Source organism: Monodon monoceros, unplaced genomic scaffold (assembly GCF_005190385.1).
Source record: "Monodon monoceros isolate NGI ecotype Baffin Bay Population unplaced genomic scaffold, NGI_Narwhal_1 Super_Scaffold_19, whole genome shotgun sequence".
NCBI lineage: Eukaryota > Metazoa > Chordata > Mammalia > Artiodactyla > Monodontidae > Monodon > Monodon monoceros.
The window spans coordinates 34,948,929-34,970,496 of NW_021703775.1; the positions used below are offsets into that span (position 1 = coordinate 34,948,929).

At 35.2% G+C, this 21,568-nt stretch overlaps 1 protein-coding gene across 6 annotated transcripts in view; it reads left to right on the forward strand.

Annotated features, from left to right (window-relative positions):
- Positions 1-21,568, forward strand: part of VPS54 (VPS54 subunit of GARP complex) — a 111,048-nt gene that overhangs the window by 23,441 nt on the left and 66,039 nt on the right. For 4 of the 6 annotated variants that reach the window (XR_003794842.1, XR_003794843.1, XM_029231503.1 and 1 more), the window contains exons 3-7: positions 1,451-1,656; positions 10,406-10,484; positions 12,875-12,909; positions 14,971-15,102; positions 18,264-18,649. Coding sequence is in view for 4 of the 6 variants with exons in the window: in XM_029231503.1 (XP_029087336.1) it covers positions 1,451-1,656; positions 10,406-10,484; positions 12,875-12,909; positions 14,971-15,102; positions 18,264-18,649 (838 nt within the window). In the remaining 2 variants the exon portion in view is untranslated. Of the gene's footprint in view, positions 1-1,450; positions 1,657-10,405; positions 10,485-12,874; positions 12,910-14,970; positions 15,103-16,350; positions 16,400-18,263; positions 18,650-21,568 lie in introns of those variants that run through there. The other 2 variants (XM_029231505.1, XM_029231506.1) reach the window with 2 other exon arrangements.

Consider the following 21,568-nt stretch of genomic DNA (forward strand, 5'->3'; position numbering starts at 1 on the left):
TACCTTTTTTTCCGTTTTTTGAGGAATTTTATTGAGGATTTGTTTTATCTTTAAATGAAGTCAGATATTACCTTTTTTTCCGTTTTTTGAGGAATTTTATTGAGGATTTGTTTTATCTTTAAATGAAGTCAGATATCATATACTTAAAAGAGTAAATTTTACGATATGAAAACTAAAGACATAATTTGGAAATAAGTTGATTAAGAAATTGGAATATAGTTCTTTTCATACATTTCCATAAACGAAGTCACTTATATAAACTGAAAGAAAAGTTTTGAAAATGAGGGTACAGATTGAAAGCTCTTCAGTTAAACATAGTACAGTCAGTCCTCATTATTTGCCGATTCTATATTTGCAAATTTGCTTAATTCCTAAAATTTAGTTGTAACCCCTAAATCAATACTTGTGGCACATTTGTGGTCATTTGTAGACAAGCACAGAGGAGTGAAAAATTTGAATCGCCTGATATGCACGTTCCCACCTGAGGTTGAACTAAGCAACACTTTGCCTTCTTTCAGCTTTCATGCTGTAAACACATGTCCCTTTTGTGGTCTGTTTAGTGCCACATTTTTTTGTATTTTTGTTGATGATTTTGCTGTTCAAAATGGTTTCCAAATGTTGTACTGAAGTGCTTTCTAGTGTTTCTAAGCACAGGAAGGCTATATTGTGTCTTATGAGGAAAATACATATGTTGCATAAGCTTCATTCAGGTTTGAGTTACAGTGGTGTTAGCCGTGAGTTCAATGTTAATGAATGAACAATATATATTAAATACGATATCTTTAAACAGAAACACACACAAAACAAGATTATATATTGATTGGATGATGAAAGTTGCAAAGATTTGCAGGAACGTAACCCTGTATTTCCCATAGGAGCAAAGGTTCAGTATTTGCTTATTAAATGTTCCAGTGACTTTATAGAACAAAACTGTGAATAACGAGAACCGACTGTATATTTTTCTCTCCTCTATGGTTAATGTCACAGCAGCATTTTGGTTATCTAATTATAAGCTGAAAAAAAGGATATTGGAACCAGGTGTGTCTGCCATAAAACAATAGAAAAAAGGCCTACCTGTGGAAAAAACCTGGAGTATTAAAGGATAGAAGACATACAGTAGAAGGTAGAAGAGTTTTGATGTTGAAAAAAAGATAAATTGTACATTAAGGAAAGAAATTAATGAAAGACTTTCTTCCCCCCACCCTTCAACTACGACCCTCAAATTCTGCATATCCTTTATCTTGTACATGTTTTTCCTCCTCTTGGCAGTTGATGCTGACAGCTGAAGCTTAAAGCATTTGCTATAGAAGGGAGAGTTTAGTTGCTTTGTATAATCTAAGCATTTTTATTTTTCTAGAATGTGCTTTCAAACATAAAACTTACTTTACAGAGTTCTCTTGTTTACTTTTTGCAGGTGATTCAAATAGTTTATGTGTTGCCCCATCTCTAGTTACAGATCAACATAGATGGACTATATATCATTCCAAAGTAAATCTCCCAGCAGCATTAAATGATCCTAGATTAGCAAAAAGAGAATCTGACTTCTTCACAAAAACATGGGGATTGGACTTTGTGGACACTGAAGTCATACCTTCATTCTACCTCCCACAGATCAGCAAGGAACATTTTACAGTATATCAACAGGAAATCTCTCAGGTAATATCTGATCTTGAAATTAGTTATAGTCAGGTTAAAAGTAAAAGAAATATTTCTAGTTTGATTTATTATAGATTTCTGACCAATAATCTTTGATGAGCCTATGGTATTCTTTTCTTTTCATATACATTCTATTGTCCTGGGTTGTATTTAATTCTTTGCTTAGATATATGTAAATATATTTCTCTTACAGTAGTGATTTTTCAGAATTATACATTCCTAATAGTTCTAAGAATCAATGTGAAACACACCAATAAGAAACAAACAACCCAATTAAAAATTGGGCACAGGACTTGCATAGACATTTCTCTGAAGGAGATATACAAATGACCAATAAGCACATGAAAAGATGGTCAGTGTTACTAATGTTTCATTTTTTATTTTGTAATTACAAAACAAGTTAATGTACAACAGTATGTTAGTTTCAGGTGTACTATATAATGATTTGACATTTGCATATGTTATGAAATGATCACCACAGTAAGTCAAGTAACTGTCTGTCCCCGTACAAAATTATTACAATATTATTGACAATATTCCTTATGCTGTGTATTACATCCCCATGACTTATTTATATTATAACTGGAGGCTTGTGCCTCTTAATCCCTTTCACCTATTTTGTCAACCCCCCAACTCCCCTCCTCTCTGACAACCATTTGTTTATTCTCTGTATCTGTGAGTCTGTTTTCCTTTTGCTTCGTTTGTTTGTTTGTTTTGTTTTATAGATTCCACATGTTAAGTTGGAGCATACAGTATCTTTGTCTGACTTATTTCACTTAGCATAATACCTTTGAGATCCATCGATGTTGCAGATAGCAAGATTTCATTTTTTTTTAATGGCTGAGTCATATTCCATTGTGTATATATACCACATCTTATTTAGCCATTCATCTATTGATAGACACTTAGGTTGTTTCCTTATCTTGGCTGTTGTAAATAATGCTGCAGTGAATATTGGTGTGCATATATCTTTTAGAATTAGTGTTTTTGTTTTCTTCAGGTAAATACCTAGAAGTGGAATTGCTGGATTCTATGGCAGTTCTATTTTTACTTTTTTGAGGAACCTCCATACTGTTTCCATAGTGGCTGTACCAATTTATCTCAGCAACAGTTCACCAGGGTTCCCTTTTCTCCACCTTCTGACCAAGACTTTTAATTTGCTATTTGTTGTCTTTTTAGTAGCAGCCATTCTGACAGGTGTGAGGTGGTATCTCAACTGTGATTTTAATTTGCATTTCCCTGATAATTAGTGATCATCTTTTCATGTGTCTGTTGACCATCTGTATGTCTTCTTTGGAAAAATGTCTATTCAGGTCCTCTGCCCATTTTTGAATTGAGTTGTTTTTTTGATGTTGAGTTGTATGAGTTCTTTGTGTATTTTGGATATTAACCATTTATTGGTTATATTATTTGCAAATATCTTCTCCTATTTAGAAGGCTGCCTTTTGGTTTTATTGATAGTTTCTTTGCTGTGCAAAAGCTTTCTAGTTTGATGTAATCCCATTTGTTTATTTTTGCTTTTGTTCCCTTGCCTGAGGAGACAGATCCAAAAAAAAAAAAAAATTTGCTAAGATCGATGTCAAAGAGGTTACTGCCTATATTTCTTCTAGGAGTTTTGTGGCCTCATTTAAGTCTCTAATCCATTTTGAGTTTATTTTTGTATATGGTATGAGAAAATAGTCCAGTTAGATTCTTTTGCATGTAGTTGTCCATTTTTCCCAGCACCACTTATTGAAGGGGCTCTTTTCCCTATTGTATATTTTTGCCTCCTTTGTCATAGATTATTTACCCATGTAAGCATGGGTTTATTTCTGGGCTCTCTATTCTGTTTCATTGATCTATGTGTCTGTTTTTGTGCCAGTACCATTTCTGTTTTGATTACTATAGTTTTATAGTATAGTTTGAAATCAGGGAGCATGACACTTCCAGCTTTGGTTTTCTTTCTCAAGATTGTTTTGACTATTTGGGGTCTTTTGTGTTTCCATACAAATTTTAGAATTATTTGCTCTAGTTCTGTGAAAAATGCCATTGGTATTTTGCTAGGGATGGCACTGAATCTGTAGATCACCTTGGGTAGTATGGTCACTTTAACTATTAATTCTCCCAACCCATGAGTACAGTATACCTTTCCATTTGTTTGTGTCATCTTCAGTTTCTTTCATCAGTGCCTTATAGTTTCCCAAGTACAAGGCTTTTACCTCCTTGGTTAGATTTATTTCTAGGTATTTTATTCTTTTTGATGCAGTTGTAAATGGGATTGTTTTCTTCATTTCTCTTTCTGATGGTTCATTGTTAGTGTACAGAAACACAATAGACTCTGTTTATTAATTTTGTATCCTGTAATTTTACTGAATCATTTACTAGTTCTGATAGTTTCTTGGTAGCTTCTTTAGGGTTTTCTATATATAGTATCATGTATTCTGCCAATAGTGACAGTTTTACTTTTTCTTTTCCAGTTTGGATTTCTTTTATTTCTATTTCTTGTCTGATTGCTGTGGCTAGGACTTCCAGTATTATGTGGAATAAAAGTGGCGAGAATGGACATCCTTGTCTTGTTCCTGATCTTAAGGAAATGCTTTCAGCTTTTCACTGTTGAGTATGATGTTGGCTGTAGATTTGTCATATATGGCTTTATTATGTTGAGGTATTTTCCCATTATATCAACTTTGTTGATAGTTTTTCTCATAAATGTTTGTTGAATTTTGTCAAAGCTTTTTCTGCATCTATTGAGATGATTATATGATTTTTATTCTTCAATTTGTTATTGTGGTCTATCATATTGATTGATTTGCGGATATTGATCCATCCTTGCACCCTTGGGTTAAATCCCACTTGATCATATTTTATGATCCTTTTAATGTATTATTGAATTCGGTTTGTTAATATTTTGTTGAGGATTCATGCATCTATGTTCATCAGGAGTACTGGCCTGTAATTTTCTTTTTTGTCGTGTCTTTGATTTTGATATCAAGGTAATGCTGGCTTTGTAGAATGAGTTTGGAAGCATCCCTTTTGGAGTAGTTTGAGAAGGATAGGTGTTAACTCTTCTTTAGATGTTTGACACAATTCACCTGTGAATCCATCTGGTCCTGGACTTTTGTATGTTGGGAGTTTTTTTTTTTTTTAATTACTGATTTGATTTCATTACTGGTAATCAGTCTTTTCATATTTTCTGTTTCCTCCTGTTTCCGTTTTGAGAGATTGTATGTTTCTAGGAATTTATCCATTTCTTCTGGGTTGTCCACTTTGTTGGTGTATAATCGTTTGTAGTAATCTTTTATCCTTTGTATCTGTGGTGTCAGTTGTAACTTCTCTTTCATTTCCGATTTTATTTATTTGGGTCCTCTTTTTCTTGATGAGTCTGGCTACAGCTTTATCAATTTTATTTATCTTTTGAAATAACCAGCTCTTAGTTTCATTGATCTTTTCAATTGTTTTTTAAGTCTCTGTTTTATTTATTTCCGCTCTGATCTTTATTATTTCTTGCCTTCTACTAAGTTTGGGTTTTGCTTTTTCTTCTTTTTCTAGTTACTTTTAGGTGGAAGTTTAGCTTATTTATTTGAGATTTTTCTGTTTACTGAGGTAGGCTTGTATTGCTATAAACTTCCCTCTTAGAATTGTTTTTACTGCATCTCATAGATCTTGGATTGTTATGTTTATGTTTTTATTTGTTTCTAGGTATTTCTTAAATTTCCTCTTTCATTTCTTCAGTGACCCATTGGTTGTCTAGTAGCATGTTGTTTGGACTCCACCTGTTTGTGTTTTTGAATTTTTTCTTCTTGGAGTTGATTTCTAGTCACATAGCCTTGTGGTTGGAAAAGATGCTTGATATGATTTCAATCTTCTTAAATTTATTGAGACTTTTTAATAAATTTATTTAATTATTTTTGGCTGCATTGGGTCTTTGTTGCTGCGTGTGGGCTTTGTCTAGTTGTGATGAGTGGAGGCTCCTCTTTGTTGCGGTGCAGTGGCTTCTCCTGCTGCCGAGCATGGGTTCTAGGCACACGGGCTTCAGTAGTTGTGGCACGTGAGCTCAGTACTTGTGGCTTGTGGGCTCTAGAGCGCAGGCTCAGTAGTTGTGGAACATGGGCTTAGTTGCTCCATGGCATGTGGGAATCTTCCTGAGCCAGGGCTTGAACCCGTGTCCCCTGCATTGGCAGGCAGATTCTTAACCACTGCGCCACCAGGGTAGTCCCTTTTGAGACTTATTTTGTGGCCTAGCATATGATCTGTCCTGGAGAATATTCCATGTGCATTTAAAAGAATGCATATTTTGCTGCTTTTGGATGAAATGTTCTTTACATACCTGTTAGTTCCATCTGGTCTAATGTGACATTTAAGACCATTGATTTTCTATCTGAATGACCTATCCAACCATGTAAGTGGGGTGTTAAAGTCCCCTACTTTTATTGTATAACCTTCAGTTTTTCTCATTAATATTTACTTTATGTATTTAGGTGCTCCTATGTTGGGTGCATATGTATTTACAACTGTTATATCTTCTTCTTGGACTGATCCCTTGATCATTATGTAATGTCCTTCGTTGTCTCTTGTTACAGTCTTTGTGTTAAAGTCACTTTGTCTGATATAAGCATTGCTACCCAGCTTTTTTTTTCTTTTCTTTTCTTTTCTTTTTGGTTTCCATTTGCATGGAAAACCTTTTTCCATCCCTCACTTTCAGTCTGTGTGTGGCTAGGTCTGAAGTGAGTCTCTTGTAGGCAACATATATATGGGTTTTGTTTTTATATTCATTCAGCCACTCTATGTCTTTGGATTGGAGGATTTAGTCCATTTACTTTTAAAGTAATTATTGATAGGTATGTCCTTATTACCATATTGTTAATCGTTTTCTGGTGTTTTTTTTTTGTTTTTTTTTTTTTTTGCGGTACGTGGGCCTCTCACCACTGTGGCCTCTCCTGTTGCGGAGCACAGGCTCCGGACGCGCAGGCTCAGTGGCCATGGCTCACAGGCCCAGCCGCTCCGCGGTGTGTGGGATCCTCCCAGACTGGGGCATGAACCCGTGTCCCCAGCATCGGCAGGTGGACTCTCAACCACTGTGCCACCAGGGAAGCCCCTTGTTTTTTTTGTAGGTTTTTTTTTCCCCCTCTTCTTTTGCTCTCTTCCCTTTTGATTTGATGACTATCTTTAGTGTTATGTTTGTTTGAGTTTTAGTTTTTTTTTCTGACATGGACCATTTTTTTTTAAAGTCTCTATTGAATTTGCCACAACACCGCCTCCGTTCTGTACCTTGGCCCCTTGGCCACAGGCATGTGGGATCCCAGCCCCCCGACCAGGGATTGAACCTGAAGTCCCAACCACTGGACCACCAGGGAAGTCCCTAGTGTTATGTTTGGATTCCTTTCTCTTTTTAGTATGTGTATGTATTGCAGGTTTTTGGTTATCTTTGATTAGTTAGTGTGTATATATTTGTAGTTTTTGGTTACCATGAGTTTTAAATATCACACACACACATACACACACACACACACACACACTGATTATTTTAAGTTGATGCTCTTAAGTTTGAACGTATTATAACCACCCTACATTTTTACACCCCACCACCACGTTTAATGCTTTTGACGTCATATTTTACATATTATTGTTTTGTGTAACTCTTAACTACTTATTGTGGATATAGATGATTTTACTACTATTGTCTTTCAACCTTCCTACTAGCTTTATAAGAGGTTGATCTGCTACCTTTACTGTATATTTGCCTTTACCAGTGAGTTTTTTTAATACTTTTCTTTTTTTAATTTAAATTTTTAATTGAAGTATAGTTGATTTACAATATTATGTCAATTTCTGCTGTTCAGCAAAGCAATTCAGTTATACATATGCGTGTGTGTGTATATATGTGTGTGTATATATACATCCTTTTAAAAATATTCTTTTCCATTATGGTTTATCATAGGATATGCTTTTCATATTTCTAGTTGTGGCCTTTTCTTTTCAACTTAGAGAAGTCCCTTTAATATTTCTTGTAAAGCTGGTTTAGTGGTGCAGGACTCTTAGCTTTTAGCTTTTGCTTGTCTGTTAAACTCTTTATCTCTCCTTCAGGTTTGTGATAACCTTGCTGGGTTGAGTGTTCTTGGCTGTAGGTTATTTCCTTTCATTATTTTGAGTGTATCCTGCCAATCCCTTCTGGCATGTAAAATTTCTGCTGAAAAGTCAGCTGATAGTCTTATGGGAGTTCCCTCATACATACTTAGTTGCTTTTCTCTTGCTGCTTTTATGATTCTGTATATATAATCTTTTTTTTTTTTTTTTTTTTTTTTTTATACCATTTTCATTTTAATGTGTCTTGGTGTGGACCTCTTTGGGTCATCTTGCTTGGGACTCTCTGTGCTTCCTGGACCTGGATATACGTTTCTTTCCCCAGGTTAGGGAAGTTTCCAGCTATTATTTTTCCAAACAAGTTGTCTGCCATTTTTTTCTCTCTCTTCCCCTTCTGGGACCTCTATAATGTGAATGTTAGTATGCTTAATGTTGTCCCAGAGGTCTCAAACTACTTTTTTTTATTCTTTTTTTTGTTCAGCTTCTGTGATTCCCACTACTTCCTCTTCGAGACTGCTGAAGAGATCTGTATTATCTAATCTACTGTTGATTCCTTCTAGTTTCAGTTATTGTATTCTTCAGCTCTGTTTGGTTCTTTGTATTTTCTAACTCTTTGTTGAAATTTTCACAGTTTTCATTCATTCTCCTCCTGAGTTTGGTGAGTATCTTTATTATTACCTTGACTTTTTAGTGGAGGTGATTGCTTATCTCCGCTTGGTTTAGTTCTTTTTTTGAGGTTATGTCTTGTTCCTTTGTTTGGAACATATGCCTCCATCTCCTTATTTTGCCCAATTCTCTGTGTTTATTTCTGTGTGTTAGGTCAGTTATATTTCCTGATCGTGGAGAAGTGGTCTTAAGTAGGATATGTCCTGTGGGGCACAGCAACATGCTCCCCTCTGGTTACCAGAGCTATATCCTATAGGGGTAGCCCCTGTGTGGGGCTGCATGTGCCCTACTTTGTGGGGGGGCCAACTACTGTGGGTACACTGGTAGGCATGGCTGGCCTCCAGCCTGATTGGCTTTGAGGCTGTGCCTCATGCAGCGGCCATGGGCCTTCTGGAGGGTGGGGCTGGGGCTCCATGTGGCTATCTGTTCAGCCTCGGGTGGGTTCAGGGCTGGTGCTGGCCTGCTGGTGGGCAGGGCTGGGTTCCTAGTGCTAATAGACTAGAGGGAGGATTCCAAAATGGTGCTCACCAGCACTGGTGTTATTGCAGTGCAACAAGCTCCCAAAATGGCTGCTCCCATCATCTCTATTCCCTGGAGAGGTCCCAGTTGCCTCCTGCCTCTTTCAGAGGCTCTCCAACATTGTCCAGTGGGTCTGCCCCAAGCTCCTTTCAAACAACTGCCTCTTGCTCGGACTCAGAGCATGTGAGATTTTGCATGCACCCTTTAAGAGCAGAGACTCTGTTTCCTATAGCTCTCCAGCTCTCCTGAACATAAGATCCACTAGTTTGCAAAGTCACACATGCTGGAGTCTCATCTTCCCAGCACAGGACCCTAGACTGGGGAGCCTGATGTGGGGCTCAGACCCCTTGCTCCTTGGGGAGGACCTCTATAATTGTGATATTTCTCCCATTTGTGGGTCCCTGACCCAGGCGAGTGGGTCATACCTCTACCCCTCCTACCTGTCTTGCTGTAGTTTCTTCTCTATGTCTTTAAATGTGAAAAATCTTTTCTGCTATTCTTCAGGTTCTCATTGATAGTTGCTCTGTAAATAGTTATAATTTTGGTGTGTCTGTGGGAGGAGGTGAGTTCAAGGTCTTCCTACTCCACTATCTTGGCCACCTCCACTAATGGTTTTAACTGGTAAATTTTATGTTGTGTATATTTCACCACAAAAAATGGACAAGGGATCTGAACAGGCATTTCACCAAAGAAAAGATACAGATGGCTAGTAAGCATATGAAAAATTGCCTGACATCATATGTCTATAGGGAATTGCAAATTAAAACAAGGTGCCACTACACGTCCTTTAGAATGACGAAAATCCAAAATGCTGTCAAGACCAAATGCTGGCAAGGATGTGGCTAATAGGAACTCTTATTCATTGTGCACAGGAATGCAGAATAGTACAGCCACTTTGGAGACAGTCCTGTAGTTTCTGATAGAACTGCTCTCAGAATGCTGCAGGGCTAATACTATTAGCCCAGGGTTTTTTCCTTACCGCACTCCACTTTCCCGTATGTCCTGTGTATGGTATCTCAAAAGATAACAGTGTTGTTAGTGGTCATCTAATCTGAACTCAGAGTGGGGTTTCTTTCTGTCTTTCCTTTTTTCTTTTTGGACTCAGGAAGTATTAACTACTAATCTGTCTTTCGATCTTGGGTATATAGGTTTAAAATTTTCTTGCTTATTTTAAAAAAGTTATTTTCTTAATTGATTTCTGTTATAAAAATAAGGATTTTTTATTTGCTTTCCCACTTCATTCTAAGTTTATGGAGATTTTACTATAATTGTATAAGATGGGATGAGTATAAGTATATAGACATTCACACATCTCAGTGGTATTTGGTTTATTAAGCATACTTGTTACTTGTATTTAAGTTCAAGAGGCTAGTGATTTCATATTAGAAAAATTTAGAACTTATTTGGTATATTCTGATATTCTGTTTTGTTAAATATTTTAATGCTTTGAATACTCATATTGCCACACAGCATTGATCACATTATTTATTTGTCTTTTTATTAGAGAGAGAAGATTCATGAGAGATGCAAGAAAATTTGTCCTCCTAAAGATACCTTTGACAGGACTCTCTTACATACTCGTGGTATGAATATGTGCTCTTTGTAGCATAGCATAAATATTAATGAACAAAATCTTAATTTGGGGACCTTGTTGACTATCATATCTAATTTTTATTTCTAGTGAAATTTCTATAGCCTGCAATCATAATCTTTTCTAAAAGCTTTAAAGAGAAAAATCATGGATCTGATGGTAGTGTTATCCTTTAGTTCAACAAATAGTTATTTAATATTCAGGTGCTTTGTACTTTGCTTGTTGCCTAAAAATAAATGAATAAGAAATAGTCCCTGTCCTCAAGAAGCTGATGGTCTCCTGAGCAAGGTTAAACAAACCAACACTGTATATCAGGCAGTAAGTTCAGCATGGTAATATTGTAAAGAGTTCCTAACTTAGCTTTATAAAAACTAGAGTTGATGAGGATTGTCTGTGTTTTAAACTAACTATCAAGAAATATTTATGTGCAAAAAGGCATTTCAGGAAAGGGGACAGTTTATGCAAAGCTGTAGAGTCAAGAGGGAAATTAGCATGTTCTAGGACCTGCAAGAGTTCAGTATGCTGGCTCCACTGGGAGCAAGAAATGAGGCTGAAGAAGTAGGTAGGAGTCAGATCATGAAGAGCCTTGTATGTCATGCTAAGACATTTTTCTTTTCTAAAAGCAGTATAGAGTTACAAAATATTTTAAACCAGACATCAGAGTTATGATTATATATTTCACTGTGAAAGAAGTTGTGGGTAGTAAATTTATAGATGATGATAAAACTGGAGGCAAGAATACAGTAGAAGCCTATTGCAGTAATACAAGTGAGAAATCATGTGTTCCTTATAGCAGTTATAATGAGGATAGAGAGGAAATTAGGTCTTTAAGAGATGCCTCAGAAATGGAGGCACAGGTTTTGGTGGTCAGTCATTTGTTAGTAATGGAGCAAGATGATTCAAGGATGATTCCCACATTTCTTGCTTGGGCAGCTGGCTAGGTGAGAGAGGTAGTATTGGAGAAGGAAGTTTGGAGGAGATAGAGGCTGGTTTAATTGAAGTTTTGCATAGAAGGAGGAGTCTGATATGCAACCCAGAGCTCAGGAAAGAGATCTAGGCTGGAGATACAAGTATGATAGACATTATCATAGACAGTATGCTAGACGATAGCATGGTAGTTGAATCCAAGGGCACAGGTGGGATCACCCGGGAGGATGTGAGTAGTAAGGAGAAGAGAACTGATGATAGAACACTAGGAGGCTGTCACATTTAAGAAGGAGTAGAAAATGTACCTGTGAAGGAGACTAAAAAGAAGTAGTCAGAGAGATAGGAGAGTCAACCAAGAGAGAGTTCCACCTTAGAGATGGAAGGTAGTTAGAATTTCAAAGAAGTGCGAATAATTAGTCTACAGTGTCAGAATACTTCAGGGATAGATCAGGTTTGCACTCTGAGAAATCTCTGTGGATTTGGCAATTTGGGAGATCTTAGGGAGAACATTTAGACTGGAGTAGTAGTTACAGAAATTTCAATACTATGTATGAAGGAGTGAGTACAAGAGTAGGAAGTGGAGACTGCCAATATGGATGTGACTTGAAGATTTGAAATGTTAAGGCATTGACTAGAGGGAACAGAATCCCTCTAGTTTGTTTCTACTAGCAGTTGTGCTAGAAGAATGTTTTTGCATGGCCAGGATTAGAAGAGGCAAGAGAGGTATCTGCATAATACTGAGAGTGAGTGCTTCCTTAAATTTTGCACCTGAGGTTCTCCCTTGCCTCAACCTACTCTAGGCCCTGAGTTTTATCTTTCTTCTTCTTCTTCTTCTTTTTTAATCGAAGAGAACTGAGCATGTTTATATGCAGAGAGAAAAGAGCTATTAAAATGTTAAAGATATGGAGAGGCAGGGTAATTGATGCGAGCTCAGAGAAGAGGCAGGAGAGGATGGAGTCTGAGTACAGAAAGCTTAGTTTTGGAAAGGAGGGTACCTTGTCTGAAATCTGATTGGTGAGACGAAGATAAAGGAGGTTCATTTGCAAGAAGTTTGTAGAGGATACAAACTAAGATGTCTAAGAAGAAAACTACTACGGCATTAAAAATTTTTTTGATCATAGGAAATACTGGATGGGATGGTGGATCTTTTGAACAATAAAAATAGCATTTCTATAAGATAGCACCAAGCTTTCTGTGTCCATTTAAAAAAGACTTGAATACATTTAGTTGTTTTATTGCTACTAAACAATTGATTAAAATTATTTGAAACATACTCACTGCTTTGCCTACTCCTAGGTATACAGAAGGTGTTTGATATTTGTTGAAGAAAGAAACTTAAATCGTTATTTAATTGTGACCTAGTATAGTATTGAATCTGTCAAAATATATTTTATGGAAATAAAATGAAAACAAGTTTTAAAAAATCATATTTTCCCTTTTCCTTTTTTAAAATAGATAAATCCAGGACAGATCTGGAGCAAGTACCTAAGGTAACAAAACCTAAAAAATGAGAATACAGCTTTTTAATATTTGATCTTTAATTTTGCCTTGTAAGAAGCTTTCACTGGGCTGTTTTCTGATGCTTTGACCACTTTGCCTCTTCTGGGACTTTCTTACTTTTCTTCTCTCTCTTTTGCATGATCAATCTCTTCTTTATCACCAAAACCTACAAATATGTTTAAATCTTTTCATTTTAAAATATAATTTTATTGGTCTTATTACCCCTCCAAATTATTAGGGATATTTTCTTTGTATGAAGAATTTTGTAGAGATGTGTGATAGATGAGTGTTTTTTGTTTTTCTTTCTTTTTCTGGGGAAGGAGTCCATTGCATTCATCATATTCTCAAAGAGGTCTGTGATAATTGCTCTTTAGGGTGCGAAGAGACAGAAGGATGAAAGACAGAAACAAAAAGGAAAAGGCAGTCATTTTTAAAGTTCTTTGATTCCTACAAAATAAAATTCAAACTCTGTAATTTAAGGCCCTTAATTATTCACTTCCATCATAGGCACACTCTTAACTTTTGCCTACTAATCTTTACACATTCTTTACTTCAGCCAGACTTTTTTGCTGGCTCCATGCTTTACTTGCAGTGTTCCTTTAGCCTGGAAGACTTTTCCCTTATCTCCCCATATCTAATCCTTTACAGTTTTTGCTTAAATGACAACTTTACATGAATACATTTCCTCCAAATGAAGATCATTGGCCCCTTTGCCAAACTGCCATAGCATTTTATCTAGACCCCTGCCTTCCCTTTTAAGGCATTTGTCACTCTTTCCCTTATAAAATATTTATGTATATATTTTATCACATTCCTTGGGCTAAAGATCCTTGAGATTAGGACCTCTGGAATAATTTAGCTTTGTTTCCACCTTGGTGCCTAGCATAAGAGAAAATCATAGATAGTCAACATTTATTGAATTAATCAATACTTTCAGTTATACTAGAGGGGCTAGAAAATATACTCATGTCCTTAGTTAGATTTCCCTATCACATTCATACTAATTTTTGGATATGGGTCATATGAATCAGTGAATATAATAAAATATAACATAGAAATTAATTGATTAAACCATGTTTCAGGCCTTATGCTATGTGCTGGAATAGAAAGATTAATAATCTATAAATCCAGTCTTATAGGAACATATGGTCTGGGGGAGATATACATATTAAGTAAAAATATTTATGAAATATGAGATAAATAAGTATACATGGTATACTTGTGTTTAGAGATGGGGTTAAATAAATTTTGTGAAGTATGAGATAAATAAAACTCTTAATGACATTCTAAGAGAGTTTCGTCTGTCAGTCATGGGAATCCATTGAGAGATTTAAAAAGAGAAGTTAATTCAGTTATAATTGCATTTTAAAGATATATAGAGGATAGATTAGGGAAGGACATCAGTAAATAGACATTTACTATAATCCAGAGATAATGAGGAGCTGCAGAAATACTGTGGAGATAGAGTAGAGAGGAGATTCAAGTGATAATGAGGAAATATTAAGGGTAGTACTTGGTGCGCAGATGGATGTGGTATACAAGGGAAAGGAGCAGTCTCTTCATAAAATTGAATTTGTTTTGGTTTTAAAATTTAGTGTATGTCTAATATAAAAAAGAAAGTTTGAAAGAATTTTGAGCAAGAGAAAATAGAATTATAAGTATAGAGATATTGATATTTGACATTTTTAAAAAACCACTATCAGTGGGAAATAATACAGAAATTTTAGGATAAGTATGATATCTCCCTTTTGTATGTGCCCAGTGGGACTGCATTCGTGAGTTTGACCAGGTAGTAATGGAATGACCATATCTGTTGGTAAAGGCAAAAAAACATTTTTCTATCTTTCATGAGCATTTTTAGCTTGATGAAACATTATTTATATATTTTTCTTCTACAGATTTTTGTATAAATAACTCAACTTATCACTTGCTTTTTCTGTATATGCCTGAGATTCAAGTTAATTATTGTTTAATGGTCTTATGATGTTAGAAGGGATAATGGATGCAAAGAAAATGTTTATCTAATTGAGGGAAATGCATTTTTTTAATAGATTTTTATGAAACCAGATTTTGCCTTGGACGATTCCTTAACTTTTAATTCAGTTTTACCATGGTCTCATTTTAATACTGCTGGTGGAAAAGGAAATCGTGATGCAGCTTCCTCAAAGTTGCTACAAGAAAAGGTAGTTTCTTTTTTACTTTTCCCATGTAGAAAACTATTTTAATTAAGTGGTACTGTTTGTGTGAGTTCAGAGTTAGTTATTTAGTAGGCACTAATTCCTTTAATTTCATCTTTATTGTTACTGATAATTAGAACCCTTCAGATCTTAACTGATAAAGTAATAGCACTTTGTTTCAATGCAATATAAGTTGTGCTGTTGAAAAAGGAAAAGGTTATTGTTTGAGTGCTTCTTATCTGAAACAGCAGTTGATAGCAGTCTCAATTGAAAGGATGTATTAGATAACACAATTAATTGTTTTACATTTATTCCAAACTGTATATTGGCTAATTTTATATTCTTTATGACTTAAAGCACAGAAAATTAACTTTTCCTGAGGTACTATTTTTCCTCGTTTACACATAGTAATGATGATTATTTTGAAGCAAAAATAGCATAGTTAAAAAATGCAGTGTTCCTTTAGCTTTGCAAAGCTTTGCAAAGTGTAGCCTTTTGCGTGTTACTAGTCAGCAGTTTTTCAGAATTTTACAGTATTCTATATTTCAGAAGTCAACATCTTGAAAGTCATTTAAAATGTAAAACTTTAAACATAACTCATAGATCAAGAATCTTTTAAAACTGGAATAGGAAGTAAAGACCTTTGATCTCTGTTCTTTCTTAGCATTCAGTTTAGAGCTTTTCTAAAACTGACTGTGGTTCCTAAACTGAGATGAAAGCATTTCGTTTTAGTCAGGCGACAGCTCTTGGCAGTCTGAAAGCTTGCCTCAGGTAGACTATTCAATAAGTTGGGTCCAGTCCTCAGCAACTGAAGAAAGGACTACTTAGGGAGGAGAGGAGAAGAAATGTGGGGAAAGAATCGTGAGTATTCCGTTTCTCACAGTTGAAAATGAAAATGAATTCACTTTTTTTTTTTTGGCAACATTTTCATCTATAAAGGTTTTCCTTGAGTAAGAATAAATTCACAAATCTTATGAAGACAATGGATATATAGACACAGACTCACTCCCAGACTACGTTTTCACATTCCAAGTATATTCCCTGGTAGAATAATACCTTAAAAGAGAAAAACAACAAGAGCCAATAAAAATTTCACCAATCTATACAGATACTTTTAGGAATACTTTAAAAACTGTTCCCTTTATAGAATTTTACTAGGAAATGAATTATGAAAATATTATGCCTTTGAAAAGAATAGATCAATGGAGTATTGATAAACTGCGGAAATCTTTGAAATTCAAATGAAACAATTTTCTCATGCTAAATGTTTAAAGTGACTAAAGTAATGGAAATTTCTTTTTTGGTAAGTTGCAGAATCAGCTTTATTACATTTACATTTTGTCTCCTCATTCTGCTCTGTTCTTAGAAAAGGAATGGAAGACAGGATTCCAAGACAGGATTCAAACTCACTGTATGATGGACAGCACCCATTTTATCTTGCTAGTTTTAAAGAGGGGATGCTACAACCAGGATTAGGGAAATTTTTGTCCTATTGTAGTACTGCTACCCAAAGTGCTGGTCTGCGATGAGACAATGAGTTTGCTCTAGAACGTAAATCATTTCACTGCTTCCTTCATTAAGAAAGTCTTTCTATGAAAAAGCAATACCGTGGGCTTAGTGATGTAGTTGATTTAATATCCAGCAGAGTTCCTCATTTCATCATGGACCTGTTAAACAGTTCACAAACTGGCAGCAGCATATAAACTGCATTCTGAGTACCCCTGTCCTACAGGAGTTACTTTTTCTCCATTTTCTGAAGATTGAGTCTGCTTTAGCTTGTGATGTACCTAAGTACCTTCATCCCCATATTGATTTTTAGGTAAATAAATGAACAGCTGTTGAAGGTAAAAAGAACAACAGCAAAAGAGTATAAATGCAACAGATTTAAACTATAGAAGAATGTCTTGTTTGTAACCTATTATATATTATAATAGATTATTGAAGGAGCTGTATTGAAGATATGCATGATCCTGCATGGTTTTAATGAGACAGGCTTGGTGACCAAATAATCCTCTAATTTTATGAGTCCTAAATGTTGAAAGCCCATTAACCCTTTAACACTACAAATTCTCCTGAGATGTTCAGAGATAATTCTTAAAGTTTGAGCTATAGGTTGAAGAATCTAGAAGTAAAAAAGTGGGAGAGAAATGGAAAAATAATATAGCCAAAGAAGGCATATGCAGTTTTAAAGGAAGAAAAGACAACTCAAGTTTTAGAAGTCCATATTTGAAATTAGAAAGCATTCTTAATACATGTTACTCCAGGAATTAATTTTGGTAGTATTACAAATAAGATATATATGAACTAATTGTTTCAGTCAACTGTTTAAGAGGAAAATGCATTGGAAATAAACTGAGTTTTATAAATTGATAAAAGAATAATTGTTGAAATGTGAAATGAACAGCTTAAAAAAGAAAGATCAGGCGAATTCTAGTACTCTCTGTAATTTGTGGCTGGATCACCAATCTGTCTTTCATGAATTCGCTAACGTTTTGAGGCAGCATGGTACAGTAGAAAGAACTTCAGTTTTTGAGTTAGACAAACCTGGGTTCAAATTTCAGTTTTTTTACTTATTAATCATATGACTTTATTCAAGTTATTTAATGTTTCTGAGCCTCATTGTCCTCAACTGTAAAATAAAATAATAATAATACCTGTATTCCAAGATTGTTAAAATTAGAAGATGATATATATAAAATACCACTGCCTGGTACATAGAAAGCCAGTAAATGGTAACTATAATCATCTTTCAGTCAGATAAATGATACATTATATTGGTGATGGCAGTGATGTGTGGAGGTTAAGGAACTCAATCATTCTCTCTCAGATCTTGGAACTTCTAAAACTAGATTATAATCTGAGATGACCGTGGGCTACTTTTACTCTCTAGAAAGTAGTTGGTATTTGGAGGACAGTAATGGCAGTAGCAGAGGAAGAAGGTAAATCACCTTCTATGCTTTTGTCTTACATTTATTAATTTTGGGCTCTACCTTTCATCTCCCTTCTATTTTGTATGCCTAGTATCAAGCATCACATAATCAAACAGTTCACACAATGGGATTTAAAATGCATGTAGAAATATTGTATCGTTTTCAGAAAGTATTTGGGCAGTTAAGGTATACTTATAATATGCTGTGATTTTTTTTTTCTTTTCCTTTCCTCTTAAGCTGAGCCATTATCTGGATATTGTGGAAGTAAACATTGCTCACCAGATCTCTCTACGTTCAGAAGCATTTTTTCATGCAATGACCTCTCAACACGAATTGCAGGACTACCTCAAGAAAACTTCCCAGGCTGTAAAAATGCTTCGAGATAAAATTGCACAGATTGATAAAGTAATGTGTGAAGGATCACTACACATTTTAAGACTGGCACTTACCAGAAATAATTGTGTTAAAGTATACAATAAACTGAAATTAATGGCCACTGTACACCAGACTCAGCCTACAGTACAGGTGTTGTTATCTACTTCTGAATTTGTCGGAGCATTGGACTTAATAGCAACAACGCAAGAGGTTCTACAGCAGGAACTTCAGGGCATTCACAGCTTCCGGTATGTCCATTAAGTAAGCCATTAGAAATAATGTTAGAACTTTCTAAAGGATAAATTTTAGTGTGTAATGTTAGCTGAAAATCTATGAATGTGTTAGAGTTACAAGGGTATTTTTTTCTTCCAGATTGATCTGTTTAATAATGTTATCATTCTGATATTTTAGTCTTACTAAAACAAACAAAAATCATAAGGACCAATATTTACAGAGACATTTGGATAAAGAAGTAAAATTAAATTTTCTAGTAGATGAAATCAACGAAGGGCCAGTCACAGCTTTGAAAATTATATTTTGAAAATGTTGAAGTAGTTTTGTGTCAAGATAATAGATAAAGGTGGAAAAAGGAATACTAGTATGGCTGAAATTAAGTTTATTTTAAAAGCCATTGAATAAGTTTTAAATTAGATAATTATTAAAATTCATTTCTCATTTACAGTCTATCACATTGCAAAAAATCCCACACGATGATGGAAAAGACCCAATTTCTTCTAAGTTTTTATTTTGAAAATACCTTTAAGATTAGGGTTTTAGTTATTTTATGTGAGATCATGTCATATGTTTAATTTACAGATTACACCAATTGTAAGCCATCAAAATTTCATTCAGTTAAGCAGGCTTGCAGTTTCCTTGTTGAAGTTCCTATCTGCTGGGAAACCTTATACTACTGAGTGACTACAAAGAAGTTTTATGGAAGACGTGCTCTGTAACTTAATATATTCTGGAAAGGTTATCTTTAATATAAGTTTATTTTAATTGAATTATAAGTTCTTATTGACTAAGGATATGTAATTGGAATATTTATTTTGAAAGCACTTTTAAAAAGTTGGCCCAATTTTAATTATGCAAGTGAATGATTGATTCATTTATTCAAGAAATGGTTATTGATTACATGACAGACACCAGGCAGAATACTGGGTCTATAGCCATGAACAAAGCAGAGATGCTTTCTGCTCTGTTTCTACAATTTATTTGATAGGAGGGAGACAGAAATTACTGGGTAGTTATTATACAGTACAGTACAGTATGATGATGAAGTACAGATTGCTATGGAGCCTAACCTTAGGGGAAGAACCTTATCCAGACTTGGATGTTTACAGAAAAAGTTTGGATCACAAACCTCTTTGAGAATCTGTTGAAAGCTGTGGATGGACCTTCTTTCCATAAAAATATACCTGTACATAAAATTTTGCAATTAATTTTGGGTGGTTCGTAGTCCTTTGAAGCCTACTTTGGATTTCTCAGCATGGAACCCAGGGTGACTAAATGATTTTTAGTTTCCCCTTTACCTCTGAAAATTTAAATATTTCTCTTTTTTGAATGTGTATATGGCACATATTTTTAAAATAAATAATATTAATTTTGTCAGTATTTTAGCACAATGGACTTCTGTAATGACAGAAGCTGTGTTTTTTCTTGTCACCACTATATTATACGAATTTGATGAATATTGGGAGCTGTTTCTAGAAAGTAGAGTGCTTTATCCTCTGAATAGAGCAATAGAAGCAAAGATTAAATGCTTGCCTGCTAAACACAAATTCTGAAACTGTTCTCATTTTTACTCCAAAGGTCATGCAGTTTATTTTATTTCATTTTCCTGACTCATAAGTTTATGCCTAATAATACTGATGAAAAGTTTAGTTCTCCAAAGCTATCTGGAAAATATTTAAGAACAGGGTTGGATATTTATTCCCAGTAGATTATGATTTATCAGAAGGCAGAATGAAAATTTTATAATCTTTTAATTATCTTGAGCTCAAGAAAGAGTTTACCTTTATTTTCATCCTTACTTTTTTGGTTTGTACCTTAACTCAAAGGACAAAATATTCTTCATAAAAAAGTGTATATGATTTTTTAAAAGACTTTCAAATATTCTGATTATCTATGTTTTCTTTTTTTGTTTTTCTTTGTTGTTTTTTTTTGCGGTATGTGGGCCTCTCACTGTTGTGGCCTCTCCCGTCGCGGAGCACAGGCTCCGGACGCGCAGGCTCAGCGGCCATGGCTCACGGGCCCAGCCGCTCCGCGGCATGTGGGATCTTCCCGGACCGGGGCACGAACCTGTGTCCCCTGCATCGGCAGGCGGACTCTCAACCTCTGCGCCACCAGGGAAGCCCCTGATTATCTATGTTTTACTCAAATACCTACTATTATTTTTTTTAGAACCTGCACATTTGTAAAGAGTGTTTATTCTTCATATAAAATATATATGAAAATATATTTGATATCTTGCAGGTTTCGTATAGAAAAGATTCAGTTACCTTGAAATTCAGGGATATAATGTTGTTATTTTCTGTTTCTTACTGTAAAGGTTTATGTAGAAACTTCAGTTTTCACCACTGTTAATTTTTTTTTCTTTATTACTTACTACCACCATTACTACTGCCACCACTACAAAACCTAAGAACGTTTTTTGAATACTTTGGTATTCTGTACCAGTGCTAAGAATATTGCATATATTATTTGATCCCCCTCCCCACTCCAAAAAAACCCTTCTATGAGATAGTTTTATCCCCATTTTAATAGATAAGGAAACTGGAGCGTTGAAAATCTTAGATAACTTGCTCCAAGTCATACAGCAAGTTATAAAACAGTAGAGTCAAGATTCAACCCAGATCTCATCGGACCCAAGAGTTATGTATACTTTTTAATATATTTGATTGAGGTTTTGTAGGACCTCAAATAGATCACTCTGAACATCAGTGCTAATTTTCTAGTGCAATAGATGTTAAACTGTGGGCAACTGAGTTAGAGGTTTGCTGAGCTAGGAATCTACCATAGTAATAGATTTTAGGATAAAAATTAATGAAACTAGTTTTTCTACTCGTACGTCGTCATCTCCTCCTCCCCTCCTCCCCTCCCCCTCCTCCCCGTCCCCCACCCCCCCCCCCCACCCCCACCCCCCCCCCCCCCCCCGCCCCCCCCTC